This window comes from Miniopterus schreibersii, assembly GCF_964146895.1.
Source record: "Miniopterus schreibersii genome assembly, chromosome: 6".
Classification (NCBI taxonomy): Eukaryota; Metazoa; Chordata; class Mammalia; order Chiroptera; family Miniopteridae; genus Miniopterus; species Miniopterus schreibersii.
Window position 1 is genome coordinate 80,595,710 of NC_138107.1, and position 25,360 is coordinate 80,621,069.

The following is a 25,360-nucleotide window of genomic DNA, read 5'->3' on the forward strand; positions in this document are numbered from 1 at the left end:
ATTAAGCCTAGGTCTTTGTGATCTGGGGTGTCCTGGAATGAACCCAGTCTTCTTGGGGCCAAAGCAAACCAGACTTCTGAGGGCTGAGCATACTGGCTCCTCTGACCTGCCTCCCCTGGATCACAGTCTGGGGATAGGTCCCCACTGTGCTGTACAAGTTCTGCTCTCCATGTTTCCTTTCGAAGGTACCCGCAGATGTAGGTGAGTTCTACATATAGTTTTGTTTTCCTTTGTGCTCTTTGTCAGGAAACTGCTTTATATTGCTATGATCAAGTGTCAGCTAAAAACACCCATCTGTGATTTTTGAAGTGTTTGAGAATTTCCTGGAAGAATAAAACTATTTTATTTGGATATCAAGTTTTATTGATTTGTAAACCAATAATTTTATGTAGTCAGTCTTTTTAAAAAAAAGAGAGAGAGAGAAAGTATGAGTTTTTCCCTCCCACTCTCCAGGGAAGGCTATTTTTTGATTTCAGTGAAAAGTAAGACAAGAGGTGACCACAGTCTGATTTTTTTCAGAAAAGGAAATTTACACACTTAGGAATTGACCACACCAAGGGCCACCCTGATGCAAATCCAACCAGATGTTGACTTGGAATGACTGAGATTTCCCATTTTGTTCTCGCCACTTTCCTAGGTGATGCAATTGTATTGCCTTTCTCTTCTCCCCCACTGCTGGGGTTATGGGAACCTCGGTTCATCTCAGTCACTCTTCATTAATGAAATGCAGTCCCCTTGGGTATTTAAAATGGTGGGGAAAAGTATAATAGGAGAAGGAATGTACTAAGATTAAATAAAAAATATCTCACATCTCACTTTAAACAAACAAACAAAAGCCCTTAGTGAGTAGCTTTTAATTTTTAATCAAAAAGATAAATAACATGCACCTGAAACTAATATAAAATAATATTGAATGTCAACTAATAAAAAAAAAAAATGAAAAAACAAACAAAAAGGTTAAAACATGATTAATAACATAGCACTGAGTTAACAAAGGAAATATTTCAGAATCCTGGGGGATGCCCTTGTTTTTCTGAGACATAGAACATTCATGGCTTGGATAACAACACCTGTTTGGGGGCTTTATTTCCTGTGATTAAAGGCATTTATTTTGTTTTGCAGGGTAAAGAAGGAGATTTTGTCTACAAGGAAGTCATCAAATCACCCACTGCCTCCCGCATCTCTCTCGGAAAAAAGGTCAAATCAGTAAAAGAGACAATGAGGAAGAGAATGTCTAAGAAATACAGCAGCTCCGTCCCTGAGCAGGTACGCAGCTGCCCAGCCAGGGCCCCGCGCTTCCCCCGACGCAGGGAAGGCCAAGGACGGCCAGCCTGAGGTTTTAAATGGTGCTGAATGCAGACATTGATTGGTATTAACCTGGCCCAGGGACCATATTTAGTGTATGTAGACAAACATTTGGTACAGCAAACATTTACTAAGCACTAGGGTCAACCTAGCACCATGCTTGGTGCTGGGGGATACACAATGCAGGCCTCACCTTCTATATGCAGACGGGAGGAGAGACAGACATGTAGACGATTGATTACTCCTTAGTGCAGTGAGCACTAAAATTTCAACAGAAAGGAAGGATTTTATTTTCTAAAATAAATCCCTTGCTACAAAATGGATGTCACCAGATTCAAACCTAAAACACACACACACACACACTTAAGATTTCTTAGGCAGCACACTTTCCCAATGTAGCATGAGTTATTCTAGAAACCCACAGCAAGTCTGAGAAGCAAACTCGGAAAACGCTTCCTGGCTACAGGACTTGGATAGAAATCATGTTTCCACAGGGATATTTTCACTAATGGGCTCTGTCTGCAGCCATTAAGATATCATGGAATTGATCCCCTCTGATTCTGTAATCCCACCACTAGAAAGACAGTTTCTGTCTCAGTTGTGTGGGTGCGGGGAATAAAGCCATGAAGGCTGGGCCTTTAGGTAATTCTGACCGTTAGATTTTCAGAGTCCTTGCCTCAGGCACCTCTATAGAATTCACTTTGTAGTCTGTTGAAGCACTTGCATACCCGGTTGTCTACTTGAAATACATAGGTAATACTGCTTTATCTACCAAATAAAAACGGGAAAGCAGACATGTGGGCTTAGCTGCTGCCCTCTGGTGGGCAGAGTAAGCTAAACTCCAAGCAGCACCTTGTTTGCATCGCTGAACACCCACAGCCAGGCAGTCAGCCACCCACAGTGATTCAGAGAGCCAGCCTGCGCAATAGCTTCAGTTGACTGCAGTGGTTCTCCCAGGGGGTGGGGTGATTTTGCTCCCCCACCAACCCCAGGGCATTTGGACAATCACAACTGGGCCGGGGCCGGGTGTATGCTACTGACATCTAGTGGATAGAGCCTGGGGAGGCATCTTAGAATGCACAGGGCGGCACCCAACTGCAGGAATCATTCCTCCACAGTGCCGACAGTGCTCAGGTTGAGAAGCCCTGGCTTATCAGACCTACAGGGGAGGTCCGGCTGCCTCCAGTGTGCCTGCCCCAGGATTGTGTTCTGTATCCCTTGCATATCTTGTCCCTATGGGGGTGGGAGTGCCGGTGATTCTGTATTTATGACCAAACAAAGCAAACTGCACTCTCCTAGGAAGCAGTCATGCCACTGAAAGCCGCACCTCTAATTTAAAGCACTTTGTGTAGTTGGCTTTTCCCCTAAACGCTCATGTAAACTTACTATTCCTAGGGGTTTTCTGCTTTATGGATCATGAGCACACAACTTTAATGTAATCTGAGCATTTTTCTATAATTTTACTACTATATACCTGCCTGTATTGTCCTCTGTTTTTTTTAAAAGCAGTCATTTCACATATGTGGGGGAAAAAGAGAAGAAATAAGTGACCATTATAATGCTTTTTAGGGAGAGAAGATGAATGTTGCAAGGTGGGTTTTGTTTTCAGGGTTTTGTTTTTGTTTTTTTAAAATTTTTTAGTAATTATGTTAACTGTTCTGGTGAGGATTTTTGTCTGCTCCATTCCTGCTACGTTCCCATTACCTGAAATACTACCTGTTCTTGTAGGGAGTCAATAAATATGTGATTAGTAAATTAATAATTTTTAAAAGCATTTAAGAATATACAGTATCAGAGAGGTACAATTAATATCACTATTTTTTTTTAAATGTGCTTTTAGCAGAAGCATTTTAAAAAATTTAATTGGATAGATGTCTTATTTTATGATTTAGGGATGAAAATATATTTAGGCCCTGGCCAGTGTGACTCAAATGGTTGAGCGTCATCCTGTGCACAGAAAGGTCACCGGTTCGATTCCCTGTCAGGTCACATGCCCAGTTTCTGCTCAGTCCCCGGTGGGGGCTTGTAGTAGGCAGCTGATCAGTGTTTCTCTCTCTTCCCCCCTGCCCCCTCCTTTTTAAAATCAATAAAAACATGTTTTTTAAAAAAAGAAAATATGTTTAGGAATTCATACTTTGTGGCTCCAATAACTTTCAAATAATGGCAGCTCTGTTTATAGTTTTTGTTTTTGAGGCCATCTGCTCTCTTTCCTTAAATGTAAAGCATCATGTGTGTTGGATGAGAAGCTGCCATGGTTGTTGACTTTAAATGTTTGCAGAACCCGTGGAATCTTGTTAAAAGCCCTTCTGATGATTCGGCACCATGCAAATAACAGGTTTCGTTTAGATGGTTTGGTGCTCACATGGCTGTGTAATATGCCAGAGAGCTTTCTGTTGTGGCAAGTAAACCGTTCTCACTGCAAACTTTTGAAGAGAGACATTGATGCACCACTAATCAAGTGAGCATGCTATACTTACATGAGTAAACGAGGGGCTACCTGGCTGATGACATAGCCCCCCAAAAGTGATCTCAAAGGGTCACCAAAGCTGTTTACTAACAACACAGAAAGAAGTGATAGATACTAAAACCTGGGAACAACTGATAACTAAAATGTATGGAAATTTCATCATAATGGTATTTTCATCAAAAATGGTATTTTTGCTATATATCTAGGTCCTAAGCTGGTATTTCATTAGCCAATTTCATTAATTTGTCTAACTAGAAGCATAAGAATCTGGTCTTTTTTAAAAAACAAGGAGTATGCATTTTTTAAATATAAATGTTTCCCTTCAAATAGATGAAATACTCCCTGTCAGTGCTCTCAGATACTACATTGCTAGTGGACTCTGCTTGATCTGCATTTGAGGTCTGGCTTCATTCCAGGACTGTTGAGTATGCTAAGGGTCTCTAAGTCTTTAACGAAGGATTTTTGTCTAGGAGGTAGATAGGTGTTTCTCAGGGATTTCAAGAACTTCTATTTGAGCATGAAAAATGATTTTTAATTGCTTAATAGTCACGCAGGCTACAACTTTAAAACAGAGCATGGATATAGATGAAAAAGGAGGAGAATATTCGCTATGGCATCAAATATGGGTACAAAGATTGATAGGATTGACTTAGGTGAGGGCTAAATTGCTTTGAATTCAAAACACACCAGTCGTCCTCTCTGATGAAACGTAATTTTGTTGAAATCCGTTGCAGGACATGGGCCTCGATGGAATGCCGGGCTCCCCTCCGTCTTCCCAGCCTGACAGTGAACACATGGACAAGCCCAAGCTCAAAGCCGGAGGTTCTGTAGAGAGTCTGCGGAGTTCTCTGAGCGGACAGAGCTCAATGAGTATGTGCTTTGTAACTGTAGATGATTTCCTTTGGGATCAAAATCAGACCTACTGGGTATCAGTTTTAGGCAACTTAAAGATAAAGAAGCCCACATTCCTACCCTTAGAGTGCTGTTAGACAGATAGACCTGCAGATATCTGGACCTAGAGTCCTATTTGTCTAGTAGATGTATAGCAGTGGCTTGCGGGGAGGGGGTGGTGAATTTGGATTGAGGAGATACGGAAAGCATCTCAAAGGAAGGATCTGGAGAGTGGGGGAAGATAAGTCAACTCTTCAAGGTCATGAAGATGACCAGCAAAGTAAGAGATGGGGGAACGGAGGAGAATTCTGAATGTCACTGATAACCTGCTGTTCAACCACTCTGACCAGTGGTGGGTTCGGTACAATGGTATGGGGGAAGGGATCATGTTTAAATCCACCACTTGAAAAGCATTTGGCCTTGGGCAAGTTATGTGACCTTTCTGAGTTTGTTTCCTCATCAGTAAAATGGGATAAAATGGTATGCCTGACCAATGAGAGGTCATGAATATTCCAGACTTGTGATGTCACCTCCATTCCTAGGTCATAAAGATAACTTGCTGGAGTCCTGCCTGTGCAATTAGGGGCTTGGTTAGGAGTAACAATCAGAAAACCAGATCCTCCTCAACTCAAAGCTGGGTCCTACTCTGGCCCTGACATGGCTGAGGCTCACAATTTTGCCCTTAGTGTCTCCGTCTGCAGTTCCTTCAGTGTCTTTCAGCTTTGCTCTGCAGGGCGTCTGTATTTCTCCTCCTTCCTGTGTTTCCTGTGCAGGTGGGCAGACAGTGAGCACCACCGATTCCTCCACCAGCAACAGGGAAAGCGTGAAGTCGGAAGACGGTGATGATGAGGAGCCCCCCTACCGGGGCCCTTTCTGTGGGCGCGCCAGGGTGCACACCGACTTCACACCCAGTCCCTATGACACGGACTCACTCAAGCTCAAGGTGTGTCTCTCCCTGGCCTTAGATCTGGGCTCTTGGTTCTTTAAGAGGTGTCCTTTCCTGCTGAATGCTGGGCTCCCGTGGTGCATACTGGCCGATGTCTTGGCTTTCGTAATAAGCTGGCCTCTGTGGTGAAAAACAGAACAGAACCAGCCAGCATTTGGCACAGAGGCATGTCTTGTGTTAGTCCCCAGTCCTCACCACCTTATCCTCCTGGCCCTGAGCTCTGACCTCAGCTTCCCTCTAGAATTCCTGTTGCCTTCCAGCCTCCAGTTTCTGTGCTTTCTCCTGCTAAAGGAACCTTACTGCCTTCTCTGTATGGTCAGTGGTATTTATGTGGGACAGATGGAGCTCCACAAAATGTAGGAAGCAGTTACGGAGAGAGGATTGCCACTGGCATTTGATCGGGAGAAATTGTTTCTCTAAGCAGTGGGAGCTCTGGATGATGGCAAGGCATTCAGAGAGCCAGGTGCCTCCCACCTAGCCATGAGCGCTAGGAGACCCGTCATCCTGTTGGAACTGGCGGAGTCAGGAGTGTTCTCTCTGGCCCTCTTCCAAGCTTCCATTCCTAAGGAACCTTGATTCTGGCCTTCTTAGTGTTTTCACATCTGCATGATGAATACATCTCATCGATTCCTGATTCATGCTTAGAAATGTGCCTAATGGAAAGATCTTTGTTCCCTGGGCCACAGAAAGGAGACATCATTGATATAATCAGCAAACCACCCATGGGCACCTGGATGGGCCTGTTGAACAACAAGGTGGGCACCTTCAAGTTCATCTACGTGGATGTGCTAAATGAGGAAGAGGAGAAGCCCAAGCGCCCTGCCAGAAGGAAGAGAAAAGGAAGACCACCCCAGCCCAAGTCCGTGGAGGATCTCCTGGATCGGATTAACCTGAAAGTCAGTTCCATCCTGTTCTGGTTACGCATTGCCTCTCCTTCTAAACTAAGCAAGAGAGGACACTTCCAGGGAAGGGTAGGGGGTAGTCTTATGTCATCCAACAAGGGTGGTCTATTACTAGGATGAGTAGCCATTCTACAGAAATAGTTAACAGTATTCTGGCACTGCCCATGACCTCCACTGTGGGTATTAGTTAAGCCCCAGGTCAAAATTTGCAATTAGCCGCCCAAGAACAGCTTTCAAAGAGCTCTGAGTCTTGAGCTACTACCAGGAAGGGCAGTAAGCACAAACCCCTGGCTGCCTGCTCCCTTGGCTCCACAGAGGCCCTGAGGATTCACTCCTCCCACATGTCCCATATCACTCCCAAAATCCAGTGGGATGGGACTACAGTAGTAGGTTCTATTCCTCCTTGCAAAACTGTTTTGTTTCTGGGGAAGTCACAGGCCTTTCCAAGTTGAATTTCAGTAGCTCTGTAAATGAAATGGCTTTGTCCACTGTGCACTGTGAGGTGGTAAAGGCATCAGCTCAGAGCAAGAGCACAATTAAAATGCAAGCCAGTGGAGTGTGTTTCAGCCTGCGGTGCACATCTCCTTAACCCGTGATCAATGAAATGCCCCGCTTGCCTACTAAGCCATAGGACTGGGAGCTTACAAGTGATACTAATCTTTCAATTAGCATAAAAACGACTGTAGAAGATTTTTAGGGGTTTGAGGCTAGTTGTCGGTCATGGATCACATGGCTGGACCTGCTGACCCACTTCGTGTTCTTTCCCTCACAGGAACACATGCCCACCTTCCTGTTCAATGGCTATGAAGATCTGGACACCTTTAAGCTTCTGGAGGAGGAAGACTTGGATGAGTTAAATATCAGGGACCCAGAACACAGAGCCGTTCTCCTGACAGCAGTGGAGCTGCTGCAGGAGTATGACAGTAAGTTGTCCTGTCCCCACACCCCCAGAAGTGTTCATTGTCAGATCACCACATTATTAGTCACCAGCGGCCTCCTGTGAGCAGCCAGCACATGCATAGTTCCCTGGAGTCACTCGTTTGGTCCTACTCCTTCCAAAGCCAGGGTCAGTTTTATATTATATCAAATAGCACCAAGATATGTTTCCAAGTGCAGAACTTCCTGGTCACATGGGAGTGAGAGACAGCCTTACTGCTGGTATCTTTTCTGGTGTGTTTCTAGGTAATATTGAGGAAAATGCTGCTGTAAGTAACTGGGAATTGAGTTACAGTTTTCTTAAGAAACACAGTAGGTGTCACTTTAGGAACTATGTGGCTTCAGCTGGTCATTAGGATACCTGGGCACAAAAGTGACTGGCACATGGGGAGTATGTTGCCCAGCCAAGGGTTAATTACTTCTCAAAGCACATGAGGAGTTATTTTCTTACTGAATAGATTGGCTAATGAATAAATGAAATTCATTAGCTTCCATGAAAGAAGCAGGAAATGGCTGCAGTGAAGACGTAGAGCAGAGAATTCCATGTCCCAAAGGCTGGGTGGAAATGATAGCTCATTTTTACAGCCCGTGAACAGAATTCAGTGGGCTCTCAGCTTTTATGGGGCCTGTTTGAATATACTATATCCTTTGCTCCATTAACCTAGTCTTATCTTGCTCTTTATTCTTCAGTCTGACATCAAAAATATTTTTGAAGTTGTTCATCACAAAGGGAGCATCCTTTCCAGTTACTGAATTCAAGTGCATTTTCTTTCAAGTTCTCTGCTTCGGGGTGTCAGCAGCTAGTAGCATTTTTATTGTTAAGACACACCCAACCATGGTTAATGGTGGATGGAAAAATTATACATTACTGAAGGCACCAGGCCCAGAGACAGGGAAGCACGTGTCTCCTCTCAGTTCTGCTCAGTAGGTGCTCCCTCTAAATTAACTGATACAGGGGACCACACTCCATCAAGTAGATGTCTGAACCCTAGACAAACACACTGCCTTTGGGTAGATTTGAACGGAATAGTGTTTTGTAGTTTATAACCACGTCTCTTCAGTATTGGAAGTGTGTCTTGGTGTTGGGGGTCTGTGGCCAGGTTGTGTGTTCAAGAGCCTGGCCCAGTGCCTGGTGTGGCCAACCAGCTATATTAATAACAATTCAGGTTGAGTCTCCTGGACTACATCTGCTCTATAAAATAGCTCATTGCTCTTCCTTAGTCACTGAGACAGCTGGTTTGTAAACCCCATCCATTACGTTTCCTGTGAGAACATAGGTGGAGCAATGCTAAAGACGGAGTAGAAGGCAGGGTCTTTGCTGAGCCTGTGTTATATCTCATTGGCTCAGACTCAGTGTCCTTCTTGGAATCCCATCCTGAGATTTGCACCAGGAGGTATTTTGTAAGGGGGAATCTTTGCCCATCATGATGCTCACTCAGAAGTCCAAGGAGAGACCTTTGCTTCTCAAATTCTATCTCAAATGTATGCTGTGCCACTGTTCACAGCATTCCTAGTGTGTAAAGCAGCCCTTCCTTTTATTGGCTCTAAGACAAAGGCTTTCAGGTCTCAGCAGTGCTTATTATGACAAAGATTTGGGTCCAGATGATAAGATTTTACATTCAGTGCAGTTAAATTCTGTGTTTAAGAAGTGTTCTAAGTAATCATTTAGAGGAATATAGTAGATATATGTCAAACTAAATTCCTATACACTGGACAGGTTCTGCGATCTACTGAGGTCTTAGAGATCTTGCAAGTTTTCTAGCTCTGCTTCCCACAAGAGCAAGAAGCACATCTACCAGCCTGTCTTGTTGCACCCACGGCCTTCCTACAGGGCTCCATTTGGAAAAGACTCTCATTGTCTGATAGCAGTTGCTTACACTGATCCCGAACCCACTGTCCTATGTCTGCCTAGTTGAAAACTCTTCTCTGAGACAATACTTTTTATAAGAATTTTAATGAGCAGTTATTTCAAATATGCAGAAAAGTACAGAGAAAAATAAAACATCCATATATATACCTTCTAAATCGAACTAAAGTGAACATTTTTGCTTCCATTCTTTTCTTTTAAAGAAATAAATGTTATAAGCCCATTGAAAGGCCTGCTATCCAAGAATTCCATTCCTTTTTTCTTCTTTCCGAGGTAACTACTCTCCAGAAAATGGCGCATGTCCTTGTGCACAAGAACCATCTGACATTTGACTATCTTGTCAATGTCTTAGCATATTCTTCCTCCTCCTGTGTTTGTGTACGTGTGTGTGTGTGTTGAGGTGGGGATGGGGAGAGCTCTAGCCTAAGCATAGTCCCTTCAGGACCAAGTTCGGGTCATGCCCCAGTGGGGTTTCAGCCCCACAACCCAGTCCTCGCTCTTGCTTTGACTGTGAGAATTTTCCTGGTTCTAGCTCACCTTTCCTCTTTGTACCTTGACATTAATTATAGTAAGGGAGAGGATATGACCTTGATTCTGCTGCACATGTAAGGGGTACCCCACCTCTTCTTTCTCTGTGGTGAAGGAGGTCAAGTTGCTGGGAAACTCTGGCTTTTAGTTTTCGGGAATTTTGTTAAACTTGATAGTTAGGTTTCTGCTAAGTAGCTGCTGATTGAATCCCTTAGGAAGAAAGTGACAGCAGCCCTTCGACATATGCCTTGTGATTTTATAAATTGAACTGGTTTTCGGGCAGTGCGAGTGACTCCTTCCCTCCCCGTGATAACTTCAGGTGCCATGCTGTGTCTGATGAGGCTGGCGTACCCAGAGATGCAGACATAGTTTGCATCTTCATGCAGTGGCAGGGGACAAGTGTTATGTTTTATTCCCATTGGTCAGCACTTTGGGGATTGTTTTAGCTGAAGCAGTAACTGAACTGTCTTGCCAAGGACAAACTATGTTGATTCCTCTTCCTGGGTTGTAACTGATAGCTCAAAGCCCTCATTTTGTAAGTATCATTTTCCTAAATAACATGCTGGGATAGGACAAAGGCCACTCCAAATCCACAGACACTGCTACACAATGAGAACATCACTCTAGAATGTTCCACTTTTTTGTGTGGGGGAGAGGGTAGAGTTTGGTCTTATACTTCCAATTAGTTTTTCATTAATCATTTAAAAAATAGCACTTCTCAATTTAGGGGCTTAATTTAAGGACCTACCCTGCCATGATTTCTGCTATGATTTCTGTTATAAAATGCTTTCCATGTGAGAAATACAAACAGGAAGTGGTGAGTGGGTGTAGAAGCAGCTGACCCATGTGTGGGATGGCAGCCCTCTGCCTTCCCACGATTTATTTTCTTAATGACCTGAGAAAAGGCATCAGATTTCAGGTTTATTGAGTTCTTTTTTCTTTGTGTATGTGGTGGGGGGAGGGTAAGTGAAAAGGAAAATAAAGTTGTTCATCATGCAACTAGTTATTTTATGTAGGAAATGTTTCCTTAGTTTCTGTGTTATGTGACCAAGCACTTAGTCTGCATAACAGTACAAAGATGTTCTTTGTGTAACCTCGATCCCAAGTCCTGCCACGCGTGCCCTCATTGTGCAGCGTGCAGAGTGACACTGCTGGCTGATGATGGCCCACAGGACTTCCCACAGGACCCGCTCCAGGCAGACTTTCACTCACCCAAAACATCTGCTTCTCTTTAGGATGCAGACTTTCAACTTTCAGTCATCCGCCTGCAGAGTATTTACCCAGAGTCCCTGTTAGAGGGCTTCCTGAGCTTTCCCTGCCTTATCCTTTGAACAGGAATGCTGACCCAACCCAAAGGGAGAAGGCAAAGGGAAAGAATGCCCTCTAGCTGAATCCAAACAACAGACACAAAAGGATTTGTCCCTGGCTCCTCCTGGGTGTAGGGGTTTTTGTTCCCTTCTGCCAGCCTTGTTTCATTGAGATAATGCAATGGCCAGCCCGTGTCACCAAGGCCAAAGAATGTTTGTAAATTGTAATAAAATTCGATACTTCATTTGACACTTTTATAGTAGCTCTTAAATTTGGAAAGCATGTGACAAATAACTTGAAACACAAATCTTAGAGATTTCTAAAAAGCGTAGGACACAACAACAGCTCCTTGTGAAAGTGACATGCTCACTCTTTGCTTCTGTTCCATGGGACCATCCCTAAGAAAGGACTGTGGTTGCTCTTCCCCCACTATTGACACAAGGCTCTCAGTGCTTTCTCTCCATGAACGGCCTGAAGCCAGAGTCACCCTCTGGGTAACTTAAAGGGCATTGACATACTCCAACTATCACTCTCAGTCTCCAAATTTATCTTCCTGTGATACTTTATTTGAAAAGAAAAATGTTCTTCCAAAAGCCCAAGGCTTAAACATGTATGGTATGCATGGTGATAATTGATGGTAAACCTGGGATTTGGTTGACTTAAGATTCCATGCTTTATGCTCACCTTCTCCAGGTAACAGTGACCAGTCAGGATCTCAGGAGAAGCTGCTTGTTGACAGCCAGGGCCTGAGCGGATGCTCCCCACGAGACTCAGGATGCTACGAAAGCAGTGAGAACCTGGAAAATGGTAATGTCGTTACAGATAATCGTGGAGGCATCTTTGTGTGCAAGCCGCTTGGGTCATTTCTTGACATCTGTGCTTTGGCTAATGACTTTCTTCCTCTGCCTGAGACTTTGGGAAATACTGGCAATAGAGGGAGGAATTTTTCCAGGATTATTGGTGCTTAATTAAGATCCTTGGGAAGAGTGAATATCCCCCAAGAACCTAGGCAACTGATGTTCTTGAGAAATGACTACAGCCATCCTCTCATCAGTTATCCTTTCGTACCTCTTTGGATATAAATGGAGAGTTCAAGACTAAACTTGTGTGTCAGAGAAAGGGACCCTCAACTTTCCATTGTCCTGAAGCTCTCAGAGTCTTAACACCCAGTGTAGATCATGAAAAGAGCCGTGGGATTTCAAGTGAGGAGACCTGGGGTTTGAACCCTGAATAGAACATTTATGAGCTGAAGACTTTGGTCAAGTTAACTTCATGTCTTTGAGCTCCCTTACCTCTGAAATAGCAAGATGAGTTTCTCTCTGAGATTGTTGTAAGACTTAAACAAAACAATAATATGTTAATATCTAGTATTTATTCAACATTGGATATGAATTGGGCAGTGGACTCGGTGCTTAACGTATGTATTGCCCATGATCACTCAAGGCATATTTTCTAGAGGAAGACTTCAAAGCTCAGAGGTTATGTAATAGCTAAAGCTGTTTTTCTTTCCCTTTAGACCATCTCACCTGGCACCACCCTGGCTCATAACAGGCCCTCAGTATTTTAGACCTTACTTTCCAATACCATAAGCATCTTCAAGTCCATACTCTCCTTGGTGTCATCATATGTCAACCAGTGGTGTCTGGACTTCATTGAACTTTAAGCCAGAAGAGATGTAGTTTGTATTGTTATAATAAGTACTTTCAGAAACCAGGGGTAGATTAAATAAGAGGACCTATTTTTAAATAAGGAGAAAGTACATACCATGGAGGACCTCTGCATACTTGTTTGCTTATTTACTCTGTGGAGCAAGAAGATCTCAGTGCTTGGGACTGTCATGTATGGGTCTCTCATTTCAATATGAAGATTTTGAGGAGCCTCTCTGAGAACATGATGGGAAGCCAGGGCCTGAAGGTTTGGTTCCTCCAGCACCATCATCCCTCTCCTCAGTGTTTCTCTTTCACACATAGCCCAGGCCGGGGCAGCCCTCGGTGTTCAGACTGTGCCAGTGAAGCAGGCAATCATGTTAGCTTGGGGGGCACAGTTAGAGTGGCTCCTTCAGTGAAAGAGATTCTGGCTGTGGTCTATCAAAGATTACAGTATGAAGATATCTAATATCAAAATAAAGTGAAAAGACAGACTTTATCCAAGCATTCATTGCTTCATTTTTTGTGGAAGCTAGATCTCTGAAAATAAAGGGCATATGATTACATCCTAAAATATTATACTTTGTTTTTCAAAAATCTCAAAATTTCTGACCAGCCATACAGAACACAACTGCCCACATCTCATACGGTGCTTCCTTCCTTCTCCTTCAGAGAGCATGACTATGGGCTCAGAGTTGTGGTCCCCACACTACATCGTTGGGCCAGCCCTGCCCATGGTCTAGTTACTGGGAGTCACTAGAGAACGTGTTTTTTTGCCATTAGTTGGAGCATTGAGTCCCATACCCACTGCAAATGATGGCCTCTTAGAATCAGTGACTTATAACATGTCCTCCATAGTTATATGCACATGGAAGACAATCAATAAACAGATTTTGGGACAACAGGATCAACCATGCATTTAATTTTGGAAAGCAACATAACGGTATACAACAGGGTCTAAAATTGCCAGAAGTTTGCAGTTCAAACAAACTAAAAGCATTTGACTCCCCCCCCCCCCCCATATTTTTGTCTTTGTCCACTTCACAGTTAAGAACATGGTACCTTCCCCACCTTTGTTTATTCAAATATTAAACCAGGGTGCACAGTTCTATTCTGGTTCTCACTAGGAAAGTATTTTCAGTGAAGGGAGAAATAAACACACGGTGTGTTTAAAGGAGCCAGGGCTTCTTGTGCAATAACTTCTGGCTTGGGAGCACATGCACCCAGAGCCCTGGTTTTTAAGTGTGACTCATGGTGGGGTTCTGCATTCCTTGGGTACCATGGGTGGGGGCAGGGGACCATGGGTGATGTGAGAGATGGTGGCCACAGAGGGGCTCAGTCATGCCTGGGCTTTGCCTGGAGCTGCCCTGGCAGCTTTGATCTATTTTATAAATGAAGCTTCATTTAAAAAGATACTCCTGCTTTGAAAAGTACTGATTTCCAATTTTCTGGAAAAGAATGATGCTGTTACCATCACGAACTCGGTGCTGATCTTTCCCTTTCTGACCTCTCCACCTTCCTTGTCTATAGTTAATAGTTAGCCTCCAGTACCCATTCCTCCTGACTGCTGTGTGAGGTGAATAAATTCCGTCTAAGGTATTTGCAGCTGTAAAACCTAAATTGTGTGTCTCCGATGTCCTTTTCTTTACACAATAAAAACCAACATTGAGTGTTGGGAACTATTAGGTCCATGAGGGAAACAATTTACCACGTGGCCCATCCATCAGGGTTACAGTGCAGTGGCACCTTCAGTGTCTCCGCTGTGCCTGAGTCCATAGCAGTTACTGGGGGAGAGGACAATTTGAGGGTTGCATGGCTTGTTTGTTGTTTCCCTGTCCTAACATTCAGGAAGCAGTTGATAAGAAATTTCAGGAAGATTACTTGTCTCCGATAGAAGAGAAGTCTTAAGTGGAATGAGCTCAGGTGAACTCAGTACTTCCGTGGGTAGCTCTGTGGTTTCCTGTTGTGCCCCCCAAGCTCCCACTTACAGCAAGATTAAAAACAGTAGTAAAGGGTTTCCTGAAAACCTTTAGTTACAAGATGTGGCTTTTCAGAGATGAGAGCCAGCCATTTCTTTGTATCTTCCAGATCTAATGTGGGTTTAATATTTTTATTTTCTTTTTTTTTGGTGGGCCTAAAGTACTAGGATCTCTTGGACTATGTTTTATCATCTGGGGTCTTCCCCTCAGCCCAGGATCAAAGCACACAACAAACATGGTATTAATAAAAAATGTAACAGAGCGAGAGATTGATGGAAAAAAACTAAGCATTTAGCACAGTGCCTGACCCATAGCTAGTAAATTCTCAGTGAGTCCTATCAAGTAGTAGTATTGGTTAATATCAGTCAACACTTGTCAGATGAATAGGTTATGTCTGGTTGATGGTTCAGTTATTAGTCTGACAGTTTATTTTAATCAGGGCTATTTTGTAGGGAATTAGAACCATGTCAGTATTTTATAGATTGTCTCAAGCAACATACTCACTTAAGCTTGTTTACTTATCTATACCAAGGTTGGCCAACTGCTTCTAGGATTGATTTATTTTATACACAAAACACGAAGAGGGGAGGGCTTGGAGGAAGGTGTGATTTTAAAGGTAGTAGTGAACCTTATGGGGCCGCAACATTTATAGAACCTGCCCCAGAATTCAGTCCACCTCCCCTCTGCAACTGTGACCTGAGGAAATTATGCTCACTGGACAGAAATCCCATCCGTGTGTTTTCTGAATGGGCTGTGGACGATCAACCTTCCACACTGATTGCAGCTTAGGAACAGACTTTAGGCCCAGACTTGCTTTATTGCCTGACACAGCATATTTCCTTAGCACATAACTCCATTAATTTCGATCTCCATGAGACATTTAGTAAGACTAAGAATTTTTCCTAAAAATAAAAATGAGACCACAGTAATCCCATTATCAATCAACGTCATGAATGGTGATTTTCTGCCCTTAGTATATGTAATTCAGCAATGGGATATAGGAGTCGGAGATTTCAATTATGTTAGCACACCTTTATACATCAGTTTGATTGATTTGCCTTTGAAGATGGGATTGTAACACATTTCCTTGTCTCACAGGCAAGACTCGGAAATCTGCCCTTCTCTCTGCCAAGTCATCCACCGAGTCCAGCTTGAAGTCTTTCAACAGGAATCAGCTGGGCAACTTCCCCACCCTGCCTTTGCTGAAGTCGGTGGACGCACTGAAGCTGGAGGAGAGCAGGCTGGGCAGCGGTCTGACCCCTCACACCTTCAAGCGCTGTGATCAGCCGTGTGTGACTGGTTTGAATAAAAACCGGAGAAGCCTCCCCGTGTCCATCTGCCGGAGCTGTGAGACCCTGGAGGGCCCCCAGCCTGTGAAAACGTGGCCCCGATCCCATTCCCTGGATGACCTTCAAGGAGAGCCTGATGATGAAAAGGATGTGCCTAGCGCGGCAACAGAGCCCTGCCCTCAGATACCGGAAGTGCCACAAAAGACAGCCTCCTCTGTCACCAAGGTTCACAGCCCCCAGCAAGATTCTGCCGCTGACAATGCATTGCTACTGACCCAAAGCAAGAGCTTTTCTGACCCTCAGAAAACGACTACTAAGAAACTGGGTGGCTCAGTCGCAGCCTCTTCCCAGGGCATGTCACCTCCTCTGTGTTTGCCCCAAAACTATGATGCTCAACCTCCTAGACACAGTTTCACAAGGACTCCTCTTGAGGGTCACAGAAAAGGACTCGATTTTGAAGGAACATATCAGCCCCCAGGCACCAAAGAAGGTGAGCAGAGGGGCTCTGAGGCCCAAACGCCAGCCAGACATCCTACGCAGCCTCCACCTGTTCCTGCTAAGAAGAGCAAAGAACGCCTGGCCAATGGCCTCCACCCCGGTCCTCCTGGTCCCAGCGCACCGAGCCTGCCCCTGAAAAAGGGTGGCTCCGGTGGCCCTAGTGACTGTCACTCACCTCTGGCTTCTGGGCCTCCCTCCAGGCAGGAGCCTGGCAGCCCACCAAGCTCCAGGCCACCACCCTGGCTCTCAGAGCTGCGGGAGAGTGCAAGCCTCCAGGAGCATGGGGTGAGGCTGGGTGGACCTCTGACCAGGAAGATCTCCTGCCCTCGGGGAGTCGATCTGGAAATGCTCACTGAAGACAAGTTACGGGCTGAAGGCATTGATCTCACTGAGGAGCCATATTCCGATAAGGTATCAAAGTCCCAGACCCCACTTCACAGGCCTCTGCTTTTATAAGTCAGGCAGCCCGGTGAAAGGAACACCAGCTGACCCAGGAGGCCAGCCTGGAGGTGGGGGCCATTCTGACAAAGTACAGGGTGGCTGACAGGTGCCTCTGCTGCTTGGTGATGGCATGAATGGGGGCACAGTGTCCAGATGAAATGCAAATACAGCCTTGGATTTTCTTTTCCTTTTTTCTTTTGCCTATTTGTTTTTAATTTTTGGCAGCTGTACATTGCAGTTAAAACTGTAAATCAGTACTAGAACTGGTTCCTGAAAGGCTTGGTTTAGGTGACAGGATAGGCCTGAATTCCAGTTTTCCTGTCTTAACATGTATGTTTTTAGATATTAACAAATCCTCATTTCATTTTCCTATATGTAAAGTGGAATTAATAATAACCTATATAGCTACCTCTTATAGATATTATTAGGAGCAAATAAATGTGAACATACTTTGAGAATTATAGAACCCTATTTGGATGTAATAATTGTATTGTACCATTATCTTGTATGCGTAACGGGGAAAGGATTATGTGAAAATCCCATTTTACCCAAAACATTGAGATCTATAATGAAAACTCATTTCTCATTTGAGAAAAATCAAGATTTGAACTACCAATTCCACAATGACTGAAGACAAACGAGAATAGACGTAACTGGACTTTGCTCAGGGAAATGCCAGCTCTGTTATAACGCAGTCCTGGGAGTCCTTGTTATAAAATTGTTGTGATCATGCCTTACAATAGTATCCTCCTCTCCCTAATGTCTAGTGAATGAACCCCTTTGAAAAGAAAGTAGTGAGAATTCGACTCTGCAGTAAATGCTGGCCTAGTGATATGGGCACTATAAGCCTTTTTTTTCTCTTCTTTTTTTTAATTGATTTTCTAGAGAGAGAGGAAGGGAGGGTAGAGAGAAACATTGATTTATTGTTTCACTTATTTATGAATTCATTGGTTGCTTCTTCTATGTGCCCTGACTGGAGATTGAACCCACAACCTTGGTGTATCAGGACGACGCTCTAACCAACTGAGCTACCTGGCCGGGGCCTGTGGTATACGTCCTGATAGATGAGGCACAGCAGTAGACCACGGCAGAGCAGAAGTTTGCCCTTCTCCCCTGCAGTTCAGGAGACAGTCTTCAGTAATATTTTGCAAAGTGATCAGGTAGAGTGAGGTGAGGGCATTCACCCCCACAATGTAGGATGGTAGTATTTTGCTTTATGTTTGAAAACATTTTCATAGAGCTTATTACTGCCTGAAATGTAAAGATGTAAAAGTATTCCCTCTGAAACATCCTGACCATAGAGAATACATACTCACTTCCAATGAAAACTTTTGGTGCTATGTTCCAGTAGCTAAATGTCTTAACCTGCTTTATGTTCACTGTTCTTGGAGAAAGAGGGATCCTTGCCACAACATCTGACACATTTCTGTTTCCCCTCGCAGCACGGCCGCTGCGGGATTCCCGAAGCCCTGGTGCAAAGATACGCAGAAGACCTCGATCAGCCCGAGAGGGACGTGGCCGCCCACATGGACCAGATCCGGGTGAAGCTGCTTCGCAAGCAGCACCGCATGGCGGTGAGCAGCCGTTACTCTCACCCCGCTTTTTGAATCCATTTAGTTACAGAGCTTAATGCTGAGCACACTGGCATCCACGAAGTAGCCCGGGGTTCATTATAACTATCAAAAGAAGACCCCTGGGAGGGAAGCAATGCATATTCAGCCTACAGAGTTTTAAAATGTCATTTTATTTATTTTTTAAAAATATATATCTTTATTGATTTCAGAGAGAGGAAGGGCGGGAGGAGAGATAGAAACATCAATGATGAGAGTCATTGATTGTCTGCCTCCTGCAAAGAAAAAAAATGAAATTATCCACACTCCCAGCACTGCAAAGAAGTTAACTCCATCCAGTCATTTCTCTGTCTATATATAATAATAGTAAATGCACAGTTTTGTTTTTAAAATTTATCTTTATTGTTCAAAGTATCACAGATGTCCCCTTTTTTCCCCCCATTGACCACCCTCCATTCTAGCCCTGTCCCCTCTGGCCTTCACCATGCTATTGTCTGTGTCCATGGGTTATGTATATGTGCATATAAATTCTTTAATTACTCTCTTCCCCCCACCCACCCACCTACCCCCACCTTCCCTCTGAGATTCATCAGTCTGTTCCATGCTTCCATGTTTCTGGATCTATTTTGTTCATCAGTCACTTTTGTTCATTAGATTCCACATATGAGTAAGATCATGTGATACTTGTCTTTCTCTGACTGGCTTATTCCACTTAGCAAGTACATCCCTGAGACTTTGTGCAGTCTCCATGAAGCAAATCCTTTCAAGTAATGTATCCTCAGAAATTAACCTCAGATGTCTACAGAGCTTTAAGAGAGTTTTTCACTACATTATTGAAAATTTCAAAAATTGAAAAAAAATCCTGAATGTTTCACCAATACAGATGGCTAACCTAGAACACATTCACCTGCGAGAACACTTTGGAGTGTTGTTGATACAAAGAACTTAAATGCACAGTTTCGAAACCTGACTGTTTTCTGTTGTCAGAGCGTGAACCCAGTCGTCTTACTAAAAGTTCTTTTGTGTCATCAACACTCCAAAGTGTTCTCGTTGGTGAATGTGTTCTAGGTTAGCCATCTGTATTGGTGAAACATTTAGGTTTTTTCCAATTTTCTTATTTTCAGTAATGTAGTGAAAAACACTCTTAATAAATCCTATGTAGACATCTGAGGTTAATTTCTAAGGATACGTTACTTGAAAGGATTTGCTTCATCGAGACCGCACCACCTGTCAGAGATGTGCCCATGTGGTAGTCAGTTACCTTTTGAAAGGTATAGCACTTGGTCTTCCCAAAGTCAAATAGAAATGACCATTTCCCTGCCCTAGCCAATACTTGTTATTATTGTATTTTAGGGTCTTTATAGTGGTGAAATGTTTAATCTTCTAGTTGTTAATGTAGATTCAAAATATGGTGGAAAATCTACTTTATAAGCATGCAACCATTGAGTGTTTTACTTCTCACCTTGTCGCACAGGACGGCCTGCCTCTTCAGTCATCTTTGGGATCTCTCCTTGAAGAGCATGTCACCACGAGACAAAATAGCCAGAAATATAAATGCTCACAGTGTGGAAAGTTGGACACATAATTTGGGTTAGGTCTAATTCCACGTACCTTCTAGAACCTCAGACACTTTCTCGAAAATTTGACTCACCTCTGAAAAATCGAGAAAGGATTCTTTATGCTACTTGGTTTTTGACATATAGCATCTTCACTTTCTGCTAGTACAGCGGCGTAATGTGATAGTAGTGTTCCTTTTAGGCTTATAAGAAGTAGCCTTCCAGTGGCATGTGTAGAGTCTCTCTAAATGGTTTTCTTTCTTTATCCAGATTCCAAGCGGCGGACTCACAGAAATCTGCAGAAAGCCCCTCTCTCCCGGATGCATTTCATCTGTGTCGGATTGGCTGATTTCCATTGGTTTGCCCATGTACACCAGTGCCCTCACAGAGGCAGGCTTCAGCACACTGGGCCAAGTGCCTTCTCTGTCCCACACTTGCCTTCAGGACGCTGGCATCACAGAGGAGAGACACATAAGCAAGCTCGTGTCTGCAGCCAGACTCTTCAAACTGCCACCAGGCCCTGAGGCCGTGTAGCCAGGCCTGGGATGGACCTCCCTGGACAAGAGCCACCCTTTCACTGTGCTTATGATGCTGATGCAATTTCTCTTTCCCCTGACATGCAGACCAGATCCAGAAGAAAGGCCCAGTGTGTGGCCAGACAGAGCTCGAAACCTTGGCACAGGCCCGATGACCCTCTCTTCTCCAGAAAAGCCCCTTTGAGGAAATCGGGGTGGTTCTCTTTGACCCCCAAAGAAAAGACAAGCACTTATTTTTATTTCCAGAACATGGTAGAACCAAGATGCCAACTTGCCACAAAAGCTGTGCCTCCGGTCGGTCTGGGTGTGCCGGGAGGGGGTAGAGGGAGGGGCAGCCTGTTCCATTTCTCATGGGGCCCTTGACCTTCCGTCTGTCACCCTGCACGATCCCCGAGGACCAGACAGGCTTAGCTAGGCCAAAGTAACAGACTCGGGAGTGATTGTACACGGTTGACACCCTCATTGGTTCAAAAGTAAGAAAATCTGTCTGCACTAGAAAAAAAAAGTCCTCTTCTCCTTTAGGTAAACGAGACATTTTAATAATTGCTTTCTAGCAGTCAGCTTTTATTTGCCTTAATATAAGCTTTTAAGCAGTTATCTAACTAGCGTTCACTACCATGTAACCATAGTTCCAAGTCTTTCAGCTTAGACTGCCATCTGACATATCTGGGATGTTTCCAGCAAAAATGGGCTTCTCTGATGATCTCATGCTACATGGCTTATTTCGCAGGAGTGTGTATCTAACTACAAATCTAGTAAAAAACTATCTGTAATTCACAAAGATACCATGTGTGTATATGTGAGTGGGTGTGGGTGTGTGTTTACATAACTACCTTTCATTTTAATCAGTGTAGTGTTGTTACCATGTTGATCACTGTGCCATGGTGTTGGCTTGGACTCCTGGCCACGTCCATCCCAAAACTCAGCCGTCAGCTAACAGAACACCTCTGCAAAGAGTCATTGTAAGGCTGAAGATTTCAGACATGTTTTGAAAAAGGGAAGTAGTTGATGAGATGTTTAAAAGTTTTTTTCTGTCTTACCATTAAGATACTGTTTTCCTTCTTTTCTTATTTATATAATTCTTTTAATTCAAATAAAGCTTCACTTTGGAGCCAAACGACATTCTCCATATATTAGGTATTTGCATATTTTCAATTGTTTCCAACTGATTTCAGCACATTCTGCCCTTTTAGTCTTGTGTCTGATTTCCCAGCAAGCAGTTTAGACAACTAATAAGATTTCCATTTTTCCAAAATGACTTTGTTTTTTTGTTCTTTCACAAGCACTATGCTAAGCGTTGACTGTGATCATTTACAATAGAAACCCTGTCAACACAAAGCTTTGATCAAAAGTTCTGTAATATTTCATCTACTCACTAAAACAAATGACTTCCCTCAGGGGGGAAAGTGATTTCATTAATTACAAAGCCATTTCAGCATTTGCTTTATATACTTAGATCTGTGTTTCTGAGGAAAAGATGTTCTCAGGTGATATATGTAGTCATTCTTTGGTATGCATTTAAAAAAATAATATATATTTCTTCAGTAAGACTTTCTGTAAGATGCCATGGGAAGAAGTTGTGGAAATCTAGAATAAAAACCTAAAGCTGCCAAATTTCGATGGCACACTTAAAAATGGCCCATTTTTGTCACCTCAGGTTGTGACATCCCATTAGCATAGCCCATTTGGGAAGTAACACGGCTGCTGGACTCTCCTATAACCACGTTGCTGAAACGTGTCCAGTGCTGTGGCCGACACAGGGCTGTCAGGTGGGCTTCTCTTCTGTGTTTGCAGTAACCTCAGCGTGACATTTGAGAGACCCTGCTCGGAGTTTAAGCAAAAAGACCACGCATAAGTCATGCATAACAGGTAACGAAGGGGGAGGAGAAATCTTGCGTGAATTTCCAAGTTTTCACTCTCACTGTAACATTTATTGAAGTAAACGTGGCACCAGAGAAGGGAATTTTCTGAGCTTGAGCTTTTGAGAATGCCAAACCGTACTCTTGTCACTCGTCTTTGGAAATCATTGCCTTTGCATAGAGAAGTCAAATTCAGGGACCACGGGTAATTGTGGGTGGGAAGGCCTTCCTGATTTGAAAGGTCTGAGGTGGTTTTTATTTTATTGTACTTTTAAAAATCCTTTGTTTTTTATCGTTAGTATTTGTTGGGTCTTCTTTTGCTTTACACTTTTAATTTGATCCTAGAAAAGCCTCGGTGTTTGTGTGTTACACTTAACTGAGGTGGCTTGGGGTCGCCTGTGGGTGTTGGAAGACAGGTGGTCAGGTCAGCAATATCCAGGTTTAAACAGTTGCACTTGGTACAGGATGTTGAGGAAATGGTGGCAATTGTCATCTTGGGAAAGCACAAAAGAAACCTGGAAAGGCAGTTAGGCTCAGGTAGCTACACATCCGTTGTGTAAATTTTCACTTTGAAGCTGTCGAGGAGGAAATGCAGCCGGCCCCAACCACTACTGACATTCCCAAATAACTGAGTAGGAGATAGATTTTTATGGCTGCCTTACCCTGGGGCCCTTTTCTCTGTCCTAAACCTGGGGGTGGGCGACGTTGGAAATTACTGGTGTATTGGTAATCAGTTCCTGACATAGCAAAGTTTGCTTTCATAACTCAGCAAAGGGAGTCAGCTCACCAAGTCACCGCTGCCTGTGTGTACTGTATTATTTTCAGAAAAATAAACCTAGCAGTCTGAGTCCAAGTTCCCTTGATTTTAAATTGATAAAGCAAGAAGCTGTCAAGCAAGTTATATAACAACTAACAACATTGCACTTTCTGTATATGAAATCAGTATTTAAATAACTTATTTTTCTCCATTGCTGTTTTTAAACATTGTAAGTAGCTGTAATATACCAGTACCAATATGTCCTCGCGATTGCTTCAGCCCAAGAAAGCTGTGTATTGTTTTTAAAAAATTGTAAAAATTATTGTGATGATTCATTTAGCAAAGAGAAAGGACAGAAGGGTTTTCCTATGTATCAAAACTTGTCTATAATTGTCATCTATGTACCTAGAAAAAAAAAAGTAAATAAATTTCTTCAGTTGAACATATGCCTCTTCTTCCTTGGATCTTTCAGATACACATGGAAGAGAAATGGAAAGGAACCTGTAAAGTGTGGTTTAAGAATAAAATATAAAAGTAGTAGTAGCTGCATACAGTTACTTTTGCCACAGTACCGCTCACTGTCTGATAGGCACTGATTCTCTTTGCCAGTTCATTGGGAATTTTTTCAAATATTGCAAAATCGAGTCATATAATCACAGCATCTTAAACCACAAAGAGATTGGTGGAAGTCACTGGTAGTCTAAGCCCATCATTTTCGGATGAGTTCTGAGGCCACACAGGTGGTTGACTTGCTTAATATCACACAGTTAACAAAACCCCAGTTTTCCATTGACATAAAATCTAGGTTGGGATAGTCTAGAAATTAATCGACTTGACAAAAATCCTTTTCAACGTGGATGTACCACAATTGACATAAAAACATGTTTTGTATTAGGATGGAGTGTGTTTAATAGAAAACTGAGTAGGTACTGCACGCACTTGAGACAAACAAAAAATCACCGCCTCCTCCCTAGTCACCCACTTGTCTCAGTACAAGTAAGTTATTACCAGTGTTTGCTTATCTTAGAAATGCTCCATGTATTTGCAATAGAACTGCATGTGTCTTTCTTTACAGGAATGATGGCCTATGCACACTACTACATCCTGCTTTTAAATCCAGTATGCCTTGGAGGTCTTGCCTGCCATACCCCTCCATTCTCTTAATGGCTGTATAGTATTCCATTATGCAGATAACTCACTTAACCAGTACCTGTGAAAGGACAAGCTTCTGCTGTTATAAGAACGCTCTTAGGAATATCCTTAAACTTAGCATGTGGGATGGCTGTGTTAAAATTATGCATGTTTTAAATTTTGATAGAATAATTTAAATCCATTGGTGGATTTCATTAAAGGAAGTGTTACCGTTACAGTATAGGGTTTATTTATAAATCATTGTCTTACTCCCCCCCCCCCGCAATTTGTTTTGTCAGTGGGGATATTTCATGTGCTCTTAGAGTAGGCATTTATCTGAAGTGCTGCATTGTTTTACAGAACTAACTATTCACATCAGCTCGTGATTTATCTCGATGACTCCTAAGAATCAATAGCTCAACTCAAATTACTTTCTTCATATGATTCCTAAGAAGGTGTGCCTGGATTCTTGCATTTATTCCAACCACACACTCATTTGGGAGCCTTGGAATAATGACTTTCTTTACTCTTAGCCGTGAAGACCCATGCAGAGCAAACACAGCGCTTCCTGGGGGAGAGGGAGAGGGAGAGTGAAAGGAGAGGAGGGATGCTCAGGTGCAGGCCTGGACACCTCATCGGGACCATGGGCAGCACTATTTGGAAGCATTCCCGTTCCTCACACAGCACCTCTCCAGCGCTGTCCAGGACACTCTGAACAGGAATTGAGCGCCACCTCTGTCTGGTTCACTTCAGTAAAGCTCCTGAGAAGTCCTATCAAACCATGTTCGAGTCCAGTATGGAAGGAAGGACGCCAGGGTAAGAATGTGGGAGTCACCACAGCTAAGACTAATCTGACTAGAATTTACCGCCATCCCATCCCTCCTCGACACTCAGGTAATGGATGTGGTCGGAGCCGTATGAGCGACGAATGCAAAGGGCTTCAGAAA

At 43.3% G+C, this 25,360-nt stretch overlaps 1 protein-coding gene across 4 annotated transcripts in view; it reads left to right on the top strand.

Annotated features, from left to right (window-relative positions):
- The window catches only part of SASH1 (SAM and SH3 domain containing 1), a 209,502-nt gene extending 185,778 nt beyond the window's left edge, over nucleotides 1–23,724 (top strand). For all 4 annotated transcript variants that reach the window (XM_081139979.1, XM_081139978.1, XM_081139980.1 and 1 more), the window contains 9 exons: nucleotides 1,123–1,266; nucleotides 4,507–4,642; nucleotides 5,437–5,606; nucleotides 6,296–6,505; nucleotides 7,284–7,434; nucleotides 11,844–11,957; nucleotides 15,874–16,973; nucleotides 18,446–18,577; nucleotides 20,401–23,724. In XM_081139979.1, coding sequence (XP_080996105.1) covers nucleotides 1,123–1,266; nucleotides 4,507–4,642; nucleotides 5,437–5,606; nucleotides 6,296–6,505; nucleotides 7,284–7,434; nucleotides 11,844–11,957; nucleotides 15,874–16,973; nucleotides 18,446–18,577; nucleotides 20,401–20,664 — 2,421 coding nt within the window. In that variant the 3' untranslated portion in view covers nucleotides 20,665–23,724. The remainder of the gene's footprint in view (nucleotides 1–1,122; nucleotides 1,267–4,506; nucleotides 4,643–5,436; nucleotides 5,607–6,295; nucleotides 6,506–7,283; nucleotides 7,435–11,843; nucleotides 11,958–15,873; nucleotides 16,974–18,445; nucleotides 18,578–20,400) is intronic.
- Nucleotides 23,725–25,360: the final 1,636 nt, after the last annotated feature.